Source organism: Emydura macquarii, unplaced genomic scaffold, assembly GCF_026122565.2.
Source record: "Emydura macquarii macquarii isolate MOO-44397 ecotype Brisbane River unplaced genomic scaffold, CSIRO-AGI_Emac_v2 contig_2636, whole genome shotgun sequence".
Lineage (NCBI taxonomy): Eukaryota > Metazoa > Chordata > Testudines > Chelidae > Emydura > Emydura macquarii.
The window spans coordinates 40094784-40112415 of NW_027132773.1; the positions used below are offsets into that span (position 1 = coordinate 40094784).

General features: G+C 39.6%; 1 protein-coding gene across 4 annotated transcripts in view; it reads left to right on the plus strand.

Annotated features, from left to right (window-relative positions):
- Window positions 1-17632, plus strand: part of PHTF2 (putative homeodomain transcription factor 2) — a 165334-nt gene that overhangs the window by 72301 nt on the left and 75401 nt on the right. For all 4 annotated transcript variants that reach the window (XM_067564535.1, XM_067564534.1, XM_067564536.1 and 1 more), the window contains exons 5-7: window positions 2771-2929; window positions 14840-15005; window positions 16170-16334. In XM_067564535.1, coding sequence (XP_067420636.1) covers window positions 2771-2929; window positions 14840-15005; window positions 16170-16334 — 490 coding nt within the window. The remainder of the gene's footprint in view (window positions 1-2770; window positions 2930-14839; window positions 15006-16169; window positions 16335-17632) is intronic.

Genomic DNA, 17632 nt, shown 5'->3' on the forward strand with positions numbered 1-17632 from the left:
TTCAGCTTCTGGCTCCCAAATCAGCACTAGGTCCAGTAAAGAGACCAGTTGTTTAAACTCTATGCTCTTTACTACAAAGGTTCCCTCTGACCCTCAGGGGTCAGCCACAGTACCAGATCAATATAAGTTGGATCTTACCTAAAATACCATGTTGCCAGCCAATCCTTTAAAACTAAAGGTTTCTTGTAAAAAGAAGGAAATAAACCATAAGAGAAATGTTAAAGGGTCAAAGCAAATCAGATACATATAAATGATTGAAAGTCTGTATACATCAGGTTTCTAGAAGGAATGTGGAGTTGCAGGCTTGTACAGTTTCCTCTGGTATACATCCAGCACCTGGATGGGCCTTAGTCCTTCGGTTCAGTTGCAAGTGAATTGATCCAGAGGCAGGTATATGTCAGTAATTGGACAGGAACAAAAGCAAAATGGCTTCTCTGGTTTGATCTCTGCGGGTATTCCATTCCATGCAGCCTTGTGGAATGTTACAAGAACTAAAATGGAGTCCAGAATCACATGGGGCAATCCTGGTAACTCTTAAGGTATGCCTTTAGTTTCGTCCTGGGCCCTTTGCTGCTGTAAAGGTTTTGATGGGCCATTAAGTGGGCTGTCGTCCTGCCGCCATCCTATCTGGGGTGTTGCCCAGGCAGCACAATTTGAAATACAGGTACATCAAATACGTTCATAAACTTCTCCTACACACATAACACATAAATATTAACACCATCATCTTACTTAGCACTTTATAGCCATTCTAACAATACCTAACATGGCATATCCCACATGGATTATTATGATTTTGACATATTGATGTCAAACAATATAACATGCTCTTCTCCTCCCCCCCCCCCCCCCCAAAAAATCTACCCAGCATGACACCCCCAACACGAGACTGGTGTAGAAAGAAGTAATCAGAGCTCCTGAATACTCCCTAAGGGCCCCCTTATTCAGACAGCGTGACACTTGGCAGCAGCGATCCTCCTTGTTCTCCCCTTGTGTCGGGGCTAGTGTACTCATTCATGTGTTCATCAATAGATCTCATTGTTTTTTAAAAGGAAGTATAATTATCCCCATTTGACAGATATTTGTTATACTTTTCAGTAAAGCACATGTATCATAATGGGAAATTGCTTTTGTTTTAGTTAACCAAAATGTAGAGCTATATCTCAAGGTACAGTGCTTTTAAGCAAGTTTTTGTGGAAACCAGAAAAGAACTCTTTATTTCTGATATTTAAAAAAACTTTTCATGAGAAAATACCCTGTACATATATATGAACAAATGCATAAACTGTACAATAAACTCTGACCATGATTGAGCTAAATACAATGAATATACTACCTGCAAAAATAATATAACATGTAGTAGTTCATGTGGCCTTAAATTAATGCAAAGACCTCCAAACCTTTCCCATGAGTGTAAGGTAGAAACAGATTAACCATTAAGGAGGGAGAGGATATTTTGTTGTTCTTCCTAATTTTCTATATAGAAGATATGGATCCTGTGTATGTTCACATTTTTTAATCTTCTTTCCTCTGGCAGCCAGTGTATTCCTTTTGGATAGGACTGTCTATTAAGAAAGTATCTGTTCAGGCTTGAAAAACTGACTAGCCGTGTCCTAAACTTATAAAATTTAAACTTATTAGCTGGATTTAGACATGAAAAATGAGGGTGGGTTCCACCAGCAAGGTCCAGGGGCATCACTCTGGTGGGAAATCCAGCTCCTGTCACATCTACTTTCTGGGAAAGGGGAAGGTGCTGGAATTTCCACCAGGGTGTTGTCCCAGGACCCTGCTTAGAGGCTTCAGGTATCAGCCACTGGCTAGCTAGCAGATAATTGATAAACTTGAACTTTCACCCTTCTCCATCTGTTGTAAGGGTGCTTTGTTTTTGTTTCCTTGGGTCCCCCTCCGCCACACAACTTCTTGGGAAGAGTTGAGGGGAGGAGGAAAGAGGTCTCTGATATTCTACCCTAGAGTTTTTTGGCTGCTGTCATTCTACAGAAATTGTTGACTTAGATACCACATTCATCATTAGAAAAAGCTTCTCACCACTGGCAGGTGGATTTTTCAAGCCCTGATTTTTTTGTATTCACTTATTCATATTCACTTTTCAATATCTTAGTGAAAGATTCTTTGGTTTCAAATGATGACAATGTGAGACACTGTGATGGTCCACATAATCTAGGAACATTATATGGAAGTATTCAGTTTTAGCATATGAGAAAATTACATTCATATGTAACCCATACAGTCTATCACATTTACTAATGGAAATCTTCAAATATGTTTGATTGCTGGTTAAGTCTGAGCACCATCAACTAGTGTTTTGGATCCAGTTGCTGACTAGTGTATTTAATAGTTGTGTCCATAGAATATATCTTTAGCCACGTCTACATAAATCATAAATTCCTAGTCATTTGACACTTTGTAACATGTTTTAGGTAACTCAGCTAGAAAAACTAAAGTCATGCATAACTACCTAACTTTATTCTAATGTAGCAAAATAAAATCAGGTAGTTGAAAATAAACTTTCACTTTTCAACAAAAATCCTTAATGGTTGCTTTATTCTACTAGGTACTGGAGGTGGATTTGACATTCCGAATCCTGCAGTTGGTTGCCTTTAAATGCAAACCTTGGTGGTGCATGTGTATATGCCATATGAATGCATTTATACACAAGATACAGATGTGATTACATTGTACTTAAATGGTAATCAGAACTTTCTTAGATAAGTGTTTATTAAAGAATAAAATTTGTTCTCTTTAATTTTAGGATCTGCCTTTGCTAAAGCAAAACCTGAAAGCCCTTGGACCTCTCTGACCCGAAAAGGAATTGTTCGAGTAGTTTTCTTTCCATTCTTCTTCAGGTGGTGGTTACAAGTGACATCAAAGGTCATCTTTTTCTGGCTGTTTTTTCTTTACCTTCTCCAAGGTACAGTTGGATAACAAGTTAATATAAGAGAAACCATTTGTTTTTAACAGTTTTGAAAATACTGTATCTTATCAAGTTTGCTTAGTACTGACAAGATCCAGTATTTTCAAAACGTTGTAGTGTCCTAATGATGCATCTTTAACTTACACAGCTTTACTCTAGATAAAGGCTGCTTTCCAAGAACCTGCTTGCAAGTCCTGGCAAAAAGTGGGGGGGAGGGGGGAAGAGAATGTTGGTGGCAGGACCACAGCGCACAGCACTGTGGCCCATAGGCACCAGAGACAGGCTTCAGGGCTTTCTAAAATACACGGGGGCATGGAACATCCTAGGGTTGGGAGGGCATAAAGGTGGTTTAAAGACACTTTAGCTCCCCTTCCTCTTGAACAATGAATTCTGTGCTGTGCTTCCATCCTCACTATGACAGATATGACTCTTAAGAGCTCTCTAAACATCCAGGAAATTCCAGAACTCTGAGCCCTAAAGAAAATAACCTTGTCCGCACCCTTCCAGTAGCTCTTGTGATCAATTGTTTTCTCCACCATTTTTCCCTGCTGTCCAAATTTCTAGCTCCACTTCCCATTGCTACTTCCTTGTGCTTGCCTTGTATATATCCTGTTCCTAAGTGTATTTAAGATTCATAATTGGTGGTGCATTTGGGATCCGGAATTAGCTGTGCATTCTGTGTGTATTTTAAATCACTGGAGATATTTTACTCTGGATAGAGGCAGTCTGGATAGTTGGGTGTACTTTTTCATGTAATATATTCACCAAACTAAAATCAGATGTTAACATACTATAAAACTGTGTCCCAACAGATACCCACAAACTGACCTTCCTTTTTTAACTATTGAATAAATGTTATTGAATAAATATACATTTCATTTGGAAGAATGTATTACAGTATCATGCATGTTACATTAAAAATATGTTAACATGACAATATTAGCATTCTTTTAAGCACTTAAGTTATGAAATCCCTGAATTAAGTTTGCCTGTGCAACCTTAATTTGGCCCCCTAGTGCATATGCATTAATAATACTGTCAGTACATGATAAGGTAATCTCTCTTCCACAGGACCCTTACCTCATTCAGTGTACAGGCTAGACAGTGCTTACTGAATGAGCATATCAAATGTTCAGTATTTGATGTGTTTATATGCCTTGTGTCTATGCACTATTGAAACAGTACTCAAGTAAGTCAGGCTGCCTCCTCCTTGTTCACCATGCTACCTGGGCATCTGTAGTCTTGAGACTCTCTGCTGTCTGTTTTAGTGACTGGCACTACAGGAGCCACCAATAGGTGAGAGGAGCAATTGCTTTAAAAGTCTTCTTCTGCCCCTTCAGTCTTGGAATGGAGCATGCTCAGTCATGCTGTAGTGATAATGCATGCAGCCCTGTCTGCACATAGGTGCTACATAGACATAGAGCATGCTCAGTCCAGATGGAATATTTGGAGAATAATGGTGCAAGCCTCTAGTTACCATTTTGAGCATGAGAAACTAATATTTTCAGAGGCTTGTAACTTGGCCAAGTTTGGGTGAATTTTCATCGGAATGGTAAAAGAAATATTTCTGACACCAGGATTTCAAATCTCTCTTCCAAATCCTGGAGGTGCTAGAGCTTCTCGTGGAAATGATTGTAAGAGTTTTTTAAGATGGTCAAAATAACTTATTTTTCCCCCCTAAATCTGTTCTCAGAAGTGACTCACCAATTTTAGCTGAAACTTTCCTAAAATATTCAGCCAGAGGCAGACACCTAGCATGGAAAATTTCAGCATAAACAGTTAAAAGTCTGGCAAAATTATAGGCATATTAAAAAAGTCTTTATAATATAAAGTGTTAAACACTCGGGGGGTGGGGAAAGGGAGGGAGGTAAGTTATTAAAAAAAAAATGACACTGACACTAAACTTCAGAAAGTGATTTTTCAATAAAATGAATGAAAAGTCTAATAAAAAAGATTAAGTTTAAAAGTACAGGAAGCAAAATTGTAAAAGGTGGCATAGATGCTACATAAAAGTGAATAGAGTCTTAGAAGACGTGCATGCCACTGAATAAAAGGGAAAGCAGTAAGACAAAGAATAAACCAATATGGCTCAATGGCCAGCTTGGGAGCCTGTCAAGCCAAACAGAAATACTTCAAGATTTGGAGCTGATTCTAGTGAAGACAATAAAGAAGAGCATAAATTAATCAGCAATATGTAAGAGGGAAATTAGAAGGGCCAAAATGGATTCTGAAGAGCAAATAGCTAAAGGTGTGAAAACAAGAAGATTTTAAAAAAAGAAAAAAGTCCAATACAGGAAGTCTGTGAAAGAATCAGTGGACAAACTAGGGATTAAAGGGAGCAATTAAGTAAAATAAGGACATTGCTGAGTTGCTAAATGGTTTTTCATCTGTCTTCACTGCAGAGGATGTTGGGGAAATTCTGACCCCAAAACTGCTCTTCTCTTGTAAGAAAGTTGATACTATCAAGGTACTATTGAGTGTCACAAGAAGAGGTGCCAAGAACAAACTGATAACTTAAAAAGCAATAAATCACCAGCCTAGATAGTATATACATCCATAATTTCTAAAGAAGCTTAGGTATGAAATGACTGAATTGCTAATAAATGTATGCAATCTCATTAAAAACAGCTACTATTCCAGGGGCCTGGAGGATAGTGAATGTTATCAATTTTTTTTAAAAAGGCACAAGGGGTGATCTGAAGAATTAGACCAGTGAGCCGTACAGCTGTGATGGGCAAATTGATTGAAAGGATCATTAAAAACACAGTAATAAAATCTGGAAGATCATCATATGGTAGGATCTAACCAGTGTGATATCTGCAAAGATTGTTCAAGAGTTCAGAGAGATCAATGAGACAATGTCAGTAAAGTAGTGGACACAATTTAGATTTTCAAAAGGCTTTTGACAAGGTCCCTCATAAGAGACTTCTAAAGAAATTAAGTAGCTAAGGGATGAGAAGTAAAGTATTGCCATTAATCAAAAACTGGAGACACAGTGAATAGTAGGATTAAATAGTCAGAGTGACTCAAAATGATCCCTCCAGCCCAGTGCTACAGGGGCAAAACCAGATTTTCCCTGTAAGTGTTGCTCCTAGCTATTCCAGCCCAGGATGGAGCAAGGAACTGGAATTGACAGTTGGCTTCTTTCTCTTCTGTGCTCTCACTGACCAGATTTACAGAAGAACTGTTGTATCCGAAAAGGTCTAAACATTTCACATATTTTGTGTGGGGTCATCTTGGTGTGGTGCTACTTTCTCCTTAAATTTGCAGCTATCACAGCAAAGGAGCCTGGCACCGGGTTGAGAATACAGGTACTCTGCTTCCTTGAAAGGTGCATGTTATTTCCTGTCCATTATCTTAGAAGTTAGGGTAATAGTAGCTGAGATCTGCCAGATGTTTTTAGCAGTTCTGAGAGGGCCTCATTAATAGACAGGTCAACTTACCCAGGCCCAGAAGCATGTGGGATGTTTACAAGTTTGTGAGGAGTCTGTTGAACCTCGTCCAGTGGAATCTAGAGTGCTTCAGGATGGTAATTCCTTCTGTGCAAAGAGTTGATGCATAAAATATCACATCATCATTTCCATGAGCTCCTGTCACTAATGACCTCAGGCTACACCGTACAGGTATTAGTTCTTTCTACCCAGTATTAGAGGGTTTCTCAGTGCATTCACATCCAACCACATCTATATTTCTTAAGGGTTTGGCAAGAGTATTTGTACTTTATATGGGAACTGACCCCAATATGGGACCCTATTTTAGTTTTGACAGCACTTATTGGACCCCCATTTGAACTCTTGGTTTCATGTTTGTTCCTTCATTTGTCATGAAGATCTCCTTCCTCATAGTGATTACATCAGCTAGAAGGGTCAGAGAGAGGGTCTCTCATAGCAGATGTCCCCCCTACCTTCTGTGATAAATGGCCGACTCGGCTACTGTGGATCCCGCACTTTTCTTTTTCATGGAGGGTCAGTGTGCCCATGTGGCTCCTATTTCCAAGTGTTGGCCAGCCTGATAATGCTCTGGGGGGAAGAGGGGAGGGAGAAGGGACCTGGGCCTGCCCACTTCTCCAGGCCCCAGCCCAGGGACCCTAATAGCAGTGGCTATATATTGCCATCAGTGAGTGCTTCCAGCTGCTACTTTTCAGCTTCTGGGGTTTAGCAGGCATGTCTCCCTCCCAGCGTTCTCCTTCACTTGGTTCTCTTGTATTTCTTGTCAGTCACCGCGCTCCTCCAATTCTCCCACCGGTTCTCCTTCCTTTCATCAGCTGCCTGGCTGGAGCAGGGATTTTTATCAGGCCCCTGGCTGGGTCTTAATTGGCCTCAAGTGCTCCTAATTAACCTCCCCTCAGTTCACAGGGAACAAGACCCGTATCATTCTAGAGCTTATATATCTCCCTTTTATCGCTCTCTGGCTGCCCCCTAGCCCTGCTGTCTCACACTTCTTACAGTCTTTTAGACCAGCCAATGTATCCCAAAGACCACACCTGAAGTTTATACTGAAGGTTGTATCTGAGTTTCATTTAAATCATGATATTCCTTTACCAATATTTTTCCTAAACCCCAGTCTAATCATGATGAAGCTAGATTACATATACTGGGCATTTATAGGGCATTAGCCTTTTATCTTCAGAGAATGAAGCCCTTTAGAAGTTCCCTCAGACTTTTGGTTTCTTTTGTGAAAGACTGAAGGGTACTCCATTTCCATCCAGAGATTATCTGAGTGGGTCTTGGAATGAATCAGATCATGTTATCAGTTGATGAAGATAGTGCCACCAGCTAATGTCAGGGCTCATTCAGTTAGGGCTCAGGTGGCTTTGCTGAAGAACATGCCCATCACTGATATTTGTAAAACTCCCATATGGGGTCCCATACATACCTTGTGTAGACACTCAGCATTGGTAGAGGTTTCTAGAACAGATGCCTCTTTAGGTAGTGCAGTCCTTCTGTTTTGTGGTGGATAGGACTCTGAGTACACACCCCCACCACACTTAAATTCTGGCTTAGGAGTCCCTTAGAATAGAATTCACATATGGACAAGCAGTCAGAGAAGAAAAGGAAGTTGTTCTTTGAGTGTCCTCCACATATTCACACACTTGGGATATGCACAACCGCTGCCATTAAATGGTGCAATCTTTTACTAGTAGTACCTATTAGAAAGTTCACTTCTTCTGTCAGTTTTGGTGCATGTTCTGAGGATTGGGCTATAAAATGGGGCATGGCAGTGATTGTTGCCTCAGTTCCTTCCAATTGCTGACCTCAGATGGATGTGAACCTTCTTTGGATTCAAGATTCTTAGCAAGTTAGGGGTGATCTGCACTGAAAAGTTACATTGGCATAGCTATGTCTCTGAGGTGTTAAAAATCCTTGAGAGATGTAGTTAAGCTGACCTAATCTCTGGTATAGACAGCGCTAGATCTGTGGAAGAAATCTTCCTTCGACCTAACTACTGCATCTCAGGGAGGTAGTTTACCTACAGCGATGGGAAAATCCCCTTCTGTCTCAGTACTAAACATCTACACTTAAGCACTACAGCAGCGTCTTTTAAGCATAGACATAGCCTTAGATAAGTGCCTTACTCTTTTAGTGAATAGGTAGTTGTTAATAGTAGTAGTATTGTTAGTTAGCAATGGCAGACCTGAAGATCAAGAAACATAGATTTAAAAGATGTACTGTCCCGCAGTTTTCCTGGCATTAGACGCCTATCCTTGGTGCCTAACAATGCTTACAAGACAAGCACTCCCCTTCTCATTGCACTATCTGCAGGACTTTCACACTGCAAGCTAGTAAGCAGAGGCAGAGCAGATTGCAGGCCCTCCTTTACTAGAAGCCTTATCACTTAAAACCTCCAGATCTGAGGTTTCTAATGTATCTTAAAAGAGATAAGAGGCCTGAATTGTCTCTGGGACCTTATGGTCCCAAGAAGCCTTTACTTCCAAACCATGAACCTTGACACTTAGCTCCAGATCCAAGAAGACTGAGTATTTGGTGGCAGACCCTCAGACCCAGTTCCAAGAAGGGTATTAATGGTAACTGAAACAGTTCTGGACAATAGACAATTTATGCAGAACCAGGATCTTCAGTTCACATACAAAAGAAGGCCAAAACTAAATGACTTTCAGTGCTTGATTTCATTTCCCGTTCTCAGGACTCATTGGATCCTTCAGAATTCGAGTATGCGGAAGTGTGACACACCAGAGAACAAGATCTAAAAGAGACAGTATCATCAAATAATCTTCTTTGCTTCATTCCTAAAAAAATCAGTCGATCCAAGTATTCCATCGGCACAGATTCTCTCAGTTCTTCACCTAGCCCAGATGAAAGATGCTTGGATAAGTGTTACCTGGGGTTCTGGCAAACCAAAGCTCGTAGTAACTTTATTTTGTGCGAGGTGATGTCAGGAAATAAGTCAAATGGAGACATGGCCATCCAGCCAATAGATGGACTGGAACAGAAACAGTATAACACAACAGTGCTCTTACTATAAAGCTGTGCTTTACTTAGGCTCAAGCACCACACAAGCGTGTTCTTACTTTGAAGGTATACTTTTACTTAGGCTCAAGAACAACACGAGAGGGTTCTTGTTTTAAAGGTATACTTATACTTAGGCTCAAGCACTTACACACATCTGCAACAGGTTAGTAAAACATCCCAACCCTCAACCCTTAATAATTAGCAAAGTTTGGGGCGGCTTTTGAGTGGGAACAGCAAAAGCTTTCTGATTGGCCAGATCTTCCAGCTGTCATTGCAGGATCCAAAAAACACACTCACTGAGTCCAAACAGAGATTCCCCCCCACACCCACACATTTATCCTTGTTAGTAGACAATCACGTGTCAAGGAACAAGGAAAAAAGTTTCAAAAGCTAGACCTAAGGTTACCAGAGTACTTAATTAGCGAGGTATGTTCTGACAGAATTTGCATATCTTGAGGCTGGGAGAAACATCTCCCACAGGGAATGCATAAATAAGCTTTATTGGTCTTTTCCTGAAACACAGATCCCAGAACTTCCACCAGAGCATCAGGGAGGGGGGAGAGCAGGGTCAGGCAAAGGTTGATAAAGGGACTCCCTCCCCTCCTGCCTTAGTCATTCCAAGGCTGGACAGGCCTGCTGAAAGGCCTATCAATTTTGGCTGCTGTTAGCAACAAGTATGGTACACTATCACGTGGTCCTTGCCCCTTTTACTGGTCTATTCAAAATCTCCCCATACATAAGGATCTGTCACAACACTGTCCTCACAAGTGACACAAAGCTGATTCCTCATCATGCAAGTCTTTGGTTAAGTATCTTCACTTTCCAGGACACCTACTGAGTCACCTAGGAAAACTCTATCTCCTCTATCACTGTAGTAGATCCCTACTTCAGTGCTATCCTCAGTTATTTCCTTGTCAGATCTGGGCTCAGATCCACATTCAAAGGAAGAACGAGGTTCAATTGTTTGTTCAGAGCCTTAACTTCCTCAGGGGCATTCTTCTGAGACAGACTATCGTAAATACAAGTATTCTCCTAACTATAGCATTGTACCAGATTTGGCAAGTTGGCAGGAGTGGCATGTGCGTCCCTGGATGGCTTGGCCATACTGGCCAACTTCAGGGTTTTCATATCAGCCTTCTCCAGGAACTACATCCTCGGTTCAGCACTGAGGCAGGGATGTTTCTGTAGATCCAGGGCACTTGGATCCAATGGGATCTTTCTGCTGATGCAAGACATTTTATATAACAAGAAAGAGGAAGGTGATGCAGCTTCACAAAGCAAGGACAAGGAACCCTCCGGTGACTCTTCTCCGGATGAAGACATAGGAATGGCCTCAGCGCCCTCACCATCTGAGGAAGCTATCAAATTTCATGAGTTAGTCAGTAGAATGGTTTCTATTTTAAAATTACCTTCTGTTTCACATTAGAAATACCTCCTATAAACAAAATTTCTCAACCCATTCTGGAGGGTCTATAATAGCCAGCAAAATGGATATGGAATATTCCTGTAAACCAGTTGCTAAAAAAGTGGTTAAGCTTTATCAGGTCCTGTATGAAGGCTTTTCTTGTTTACATGTACGTCTTTCCCCTTATTCTTTGGCAGTGGCTGCAACAATGCAATGATCAAGGGCAGGATACTTACGTTCTATTCCCAAGATCGGTAGTTGCAATGATAGCTCTCAGGAGACACACATTGCTACACTCTTTTTATATCCCTGTGAAACAAGGTTGAAGATTGAAGACCTTGTATTTGAAGTGGATGGACTTTTTAGTTCTAAAACAGATTGGAGTCTTAAAGAATATGAAAGAGACAAGGTCAACAGCTATAGTTCAGGGTAATTGCAACCTTTTCAGAAGAAAATTCCTATACCTGCCTTCAGATAGCAAAGGCAATATTATCCACCTTATTCTTCATCTTTGTATTTTAGCAAAGGCAGACAACACTACCAGTGGCATCAACAGCAATCCAATGCTTCTCAGCAGCAATATATAAGATATCCCTTTTAAATCCATGATGAGACAAAGGAATTTGTCCTCCATTACTTCTCTACCTGCATTTAGAGTGCAGGTGTGACATGAAGTCAGAGAGCAACAAAACTTTGAATTCAGTTCCCCTAACAATTGGAGACTGTTTATACCATGTTTACAGCAAGTGGCAAAAGATCACTATGGACAGATAAGTTTTAGATGTTATAAAAGGCCAGTTTGAAATCTTCCCTCCAAATCAACCTCCCCTCCCTCTTTTCATGGATCCCTCTCACAAGTCGGTGTTAAAAATGGAAATTTACACTCTAGTAAGAAAGGGAGCAGTAGAGGAGGGGCAGGAAAATCTCAAAAATTGGGATTCCTACTCCCACTATTTCCTAATTCCAAAGAAAGATGGAGGTCTTGTCCCGTTCTGGATCTATGGCACAACAGGTACATCCAAAAGCCTTTTTGCTTCAGAATGTTAACCTTGTTATCTATTATCACCTCCTTCTCCTATCTAGAGGCTTACTTTCATATTTCGATAAGATCAGTGCACATGAAGTACCTTTATTTCATTGTAGGGCAGGACTTTTTCCTATACAGGGTCCTCCCCTTTGGCCTTTCTACTGCACCCTGAGACTTCAAAAATGTACATCTATAGTACATTTCTGAGAAGACAAGGGAATTTTGTTTTTCTTTGTTAAAACGATTGGCTACTAAAATTATCTTGCAAAGATTAACCGAAGAGGATCACTCAATTAACATGCTCTGTTCCAAGACTTTGGATTTTTGATAAAATAAATCCCTTTTGATCCTGTTGACACTGGACACTTAGTAATCAGTGTGAATACCAGTGAGACACTGTATGCCTGATTTTGCAGATCAAGAAGGTTTAATGTGCAAGGTTTTTTATAGATATACTAGTTGAACTAAAATTAACTACAATATATTCTACTTACTAAGTCTGGAGAGCTAAGCAGTTGCTCAGAAGGCTGTACATAGGAGCTGTTTTTTTTCAGGGAGTCAGTGGCCTCTGGTCCAATCGGCAGCACCTCCCACAGAGTCAGATGTTGATGGAGCTCACCCCTTTGTTTAAGTAATGACTTATACCTTTTTATAAATTTTATTTAATTACCTTATTTATTATCATATATGCTAATTACCTACGTTGGGTTTTTACCCTTAACTACATTTCATTTTTACCATGAAAATTGGGGTCGTCAAAACAACATCTGGTAGTAGGGAAGAGTGGTGTAAAAATATGCCCCTTGGCAATGAAACAGTGTACCCCCAGACGTTTAAGGATAACTTCTTGTTCCCATCACTATTATCTATGTGCAGCTGCAAGCATACATATTGTGTATTTTGTCTTATGTGCCATGGTATGCAGAAACTGAGACATCTGCAAGGTTACTCGGTAGTTCTATTTATTTTTGCCAACTGGTAGATATGTTACAGGGGTCAGAATAGCCAGGCAAGCAACTGAACTATGCTAGGCCTGTATGACAGTGGTCAAGCAACTCAAATTATACTAGGCCTCCAACATTCCCCTTCTTGGTGGCCGCCATAGCTTAATAAGCCACCATGAGGACTTCTTCATACACACCTTCGACTATGGCTCAAGGCACCCCAGCCGCGGTCCAAACGATTAGCGTTTTTTTGTCGGCCGGGTATATCGCAGGCACCGCCGTACATGGGGGTTTTTTAGTTCCTTGAGTTGCTTTAGGGATTTTTTTAGTTCACCAAAACAGTTTCACTGCAGCCATTATAGAAACTATCTGCAACACACACAATGGGATGCAATGCTAGATTTAAAATCCCAATGGCAGTTGGGGGCCATTTTATTAGGGTTTCCCATCAACTGTGCTTTGTGGCAGCTTTTGCAGCATTTAGGACTTTGATTACTTTAGTTTTATTATGTTTGACAATTAAATTTATGGTTTTTAATTGTTCCTGAATGTGTGTAAGCATTGTTATCATGTTTGAATGTGTTAGCATGTGTTGTACTAGGTTAATATTGACTTTTAATAGCACAGGTTGAACATATTTTACAACATTAATATTTACTATTAATAACTGAAATATATTTTTAATATTTCATAAACTGCATTACACAATTTTAATACAGCAACATTGCAATAACACTTGTTTTGGGCAGGATTAACTTTTTAAAATAAATTTCATTAATCACAATTTATACACAAATTGCGTACACAAACTTGTTCAATGTACTGAGAGGAGTGATGTTCAATCCTTCCTCTCATCCTGTGGGAATTATAACAAAAGCCTTGAAAATAGTATGGGTGCATACCTCAGCAACTTTTCAACAAGAAGTCTCTGGAATCACCAGGAGTCTTGCTTTCATATCAGTGTTCTGGACTTAAGAGCAATTCAGATCATTCCTCTCTCCAGTTAGATCATTCAGTATTTAGGTGCAAAGATCTGTGGTTCAAATTGCCGCAGATAATATGACAGTATCTCTGCAAGTGGCAGGGTGTCCCAACAAGTCAGTGGACCACTACACAGAGACTTTTCCCAGATGCACAAATGTCTTTGAAGGAGTCTGTAATCCATGATACTTTTGCTCTTTGGGGATACTCCATTTGAATTCAAAGAATTCTTTGAATTGGCTCAGACAGTTTACCTCAAATTAGGACAAAAAATTTCTGATCTTTCACCTCGTGCCCATTTTGTATTAAACTTTTCTAAGATTTTAGAGGCTGCTCAAAAAAAATCCAAAGGGTTCCGCGAAGAAGACGTACCGCACCGCCGAATGTTAAAAAAAAATCTGGTGGCGCCGATCAGCTGCTCGCGCCGCGAACAGGTGATGGGGCCGCCGATCAGCTGCTCGCTCACCGCCGAACAGGTGATGGGGCCGCAGAAAACGGCCTTGAAAGCGTGCCGCCGAATCCAGCAAATACCGCGCCGCCGAAAAGAGGAAGATTTCCTTGTCTTTTCGGCGGACGGTATGCCGTGTGAGCAAGGGTTCCGAGGGCATGGTGTGGTTGGGCAAGGGTTCTGAGGGCATGGCATGGGCGCGCAAGGGTTCCGTGGGTGGAAAGAAATTGAGAACCACTGCTATAGTCATTAATAACTTTTAATCTTATAGTAATCCTAATTAAAGATTTCTTCCAATTACCCTCTGAGATCACCAGATCTGGAGAGTGTTTCCATGCGTCTGGGTCAAAAATGATATCTTCATTTGCAGCATATAATTAAAATAATCTGACTGGGTGTGGTTCTAAGTCTCAGATTTGAGTGGAATCTACAGTCTGTCATTTAGCAATACAAGTAGCATTAGAGGATATATTTGGCTTGAGTGAGTTAAGTGAAGAGCAGTTAGGATTTGGGAAATGATCTCTACTGATGTGAATGGTATTAATTTTGTGAAATATCCATATAATTAGTTAATTAGAGAATTTCAAGACAATTCTGATATTGAACTGAATATTTTTTTTCCTTTTTTGCAGTTGCCGCAATAGTGTTATTCTATACAGCAGCAAGTCCACATAATATACCTCTGACTGAAGTAATTGGGCCAATATGGCTAATGTTGCTACTTGGAACTGTGCATTGCCAGATTGTTTCAACACGAACTCCTAAACCACCACCTAGCACAGGGGGTAAAAGAAGAAGGTATAGTCTGTACTAAAATGTTTTTTATCGGTTAGGATCATGAGTACATGAAATTATTCTGGAATATACAATTTCTGAACCATTTTGCAAGGTTTTGCCTACATTAGAGTATGATGTTATGTATTGTAAGACATTTGAGCACTGTTTATATTTTTATAAACTTTAAAATTGGCTGTTAAAAACCTTTTTGCCTCAAATTAGGTGTCACTAAATATTGGTAGAGTGACTATTGTAATGTAAATTGATATTATTCAGGACTAGGAGGCACAAATTAAAAGAAAAAAGGTGCAATGCTTCAGTGAGTAGGGTTTACTACTATGAGTAAGGCCCTATTAAATTCATGGCCGTGAAAAATGCATCACGGACCGTGAAATCTGGTCTCCCCTGTGAAACCTGGTCTTTTGTGTACTTTTTCCCTGTACTACAGGGTAAAAGCGTACAAAAGTGCACAGTATTTCTCAAACTGGGGGTCCTGACCCAAAAGGGGGTTGCAAGGCTATTGTGGGGGGGGTCCCGGTACTGCCACCCTTACTTTTGTGCTGCCTTCAGAGCTGGGCACCGGGCCAGCAGCCACCATTCTCCAGCTACCCAGCTCTGAAAGCAGCACAGAAGTAAGGGTGGCAAGACCATAATCCCCCTAAAAGAGCTTTGTGACCCCCTTTTGGGTCGGGACTCCTAGTTTGAGAAATGCTGAGTCTTAAGACTTTACATGTTTATATTTTGCCTCTTTAAAATACATATTCATGCTTTGTTACAACACTGTGAAATTTAAGATTTAAATATCTGAAACTATGAAATTCAAGATTTTTTAAATGTTATGACCGTGAAATTTATAAAAATGAACCATGAATTTGGGAAGACCCTAATTATGAATAATCCCTTTGAAATTGGTGGAACTACTCACGCCAGTAAATTTTGCGGGTTTGAGCTTTTGGTGTTCAATGGAATTACATTTTTGTCTAGAAGACATTATATCATGAAAATGGAGAGTTCTAATGTGCTAAATGTTTTGAAATGTTTATTAAAACAAAATGGTAAATTGCTAGATTAAAATATATTTAAAAAAAATATTTTGTTTTGCATGCTTACAAAAATTGCTCTATGCATTATAGAATGGATTACATTTATAAAGAAACCTTCCACTTTTAATGTTTTCTGATGAAGGAAATTAAGGAAAGCAGCACATTTGGAAGTGCATAGGGAAGGAGATGGCTCTAGTACCACAGATAACACACAGGAGGGAACAGTGCAGAGCTACGCTACAAGCACCTCTTACAATGTTGGCGCTGTCTTCCGAGATATCTGGCATGCTGCTTTCTTTTTATCAGGGTTTGTATTTATTTAAGGCTATGTATGTCTTAGAGATGCACTATCCCTTTTCTGAAAAGGTAAAATTTGATCTATATTTCTGTTGAATGTTTGATATCCAGAATTTTTTTGTGTTTTTTCTAACATACTCTGAATTATTTGATCTTGTGTGGATGTTTGTCGGCTTTACTTTGGCAAATACCAGTACAATAACCCATGTGAAATACAAAATTAACAGCTTAATATTAGGGATGTGTGTGATGATGCTTGAGGGAGAAGTACTGTATAAGGACACCAAAGATAAAAAACTTTTGTTTCTCTCTTTTTAAATCCTGTCAGAAAATATCTTACTGGTGGCATTGCCTTATTACGGCTATAGCAAAATTTTATATGGAATTCTATGGCATGACCAGTTCAAATATATATAGTTCTTTACTTTTTCTCCATGTCGACCCAAAAAAAAAAAAAAAAAAAAAAAGGCAAAATTCAATTACCCATAAGCTTTTATTGTTCAACAAGGACCAAAGACGACTTAGGGCAATGAACTGCAGCTTTCATATTTTTTTTTTTAATTTTTAAATTAAGGTTTCATACAGTTGGAGGAAAAGTGTAGTTATTGTGCCCTTCAGTAGCCTCTTTCTTTTGCAAACAATGAAGCTATCTGAATAGTGGTCCTCAGAAAAACTTACATAAAAACATTTAATAGCTCTCTGGAATCCAAATGCAAGTGCACTGTATATCTGCATAAAAAATTAGAAGGCATTTAGAAACAGTACAAAATAGTGTATGTAAAGTAAGGTGGTCTAAAATTGAGAAAAGGGATTCTGCTGTTTCCTACATGTATATGTTATTGTGCAAGTCTTGTCCTAATAGTACTACACTAACATCTGTCATATTTGTGATTATGTGCTCTAAAAGACTGATAAAGTTTATTCTGTGTTCTAAAGTTAATTACTAGGAGTGTCATATGTAGCTGTAGATATTTTAAAGCACTGATATTGTTATATAAAGCAGTTACATTCTTCATTATGTAAACTAAACTGGAAAGTACAGGTAACGTTAAACACCTCTAGTGTCTTTTTGAGTTGGCCCACATCTAAATGAACTGTTCTTATGCAACCTATTCCAGTGTGTTTGGAGATGATTGTGTAAAGTGCTGAATGTCTTCCACCTTCACAGAAGTCAACTACACTTAGCACCACACAGGAGAAGACCCTTGGCATCCCAAATTTCCCCTCACTTTCTCAAAGATCAACGTCAAAACATAATCTTTCCAGTTAAGCAGGACTGTCTGCTTCTCACTTTAGAGCTTGTTTACA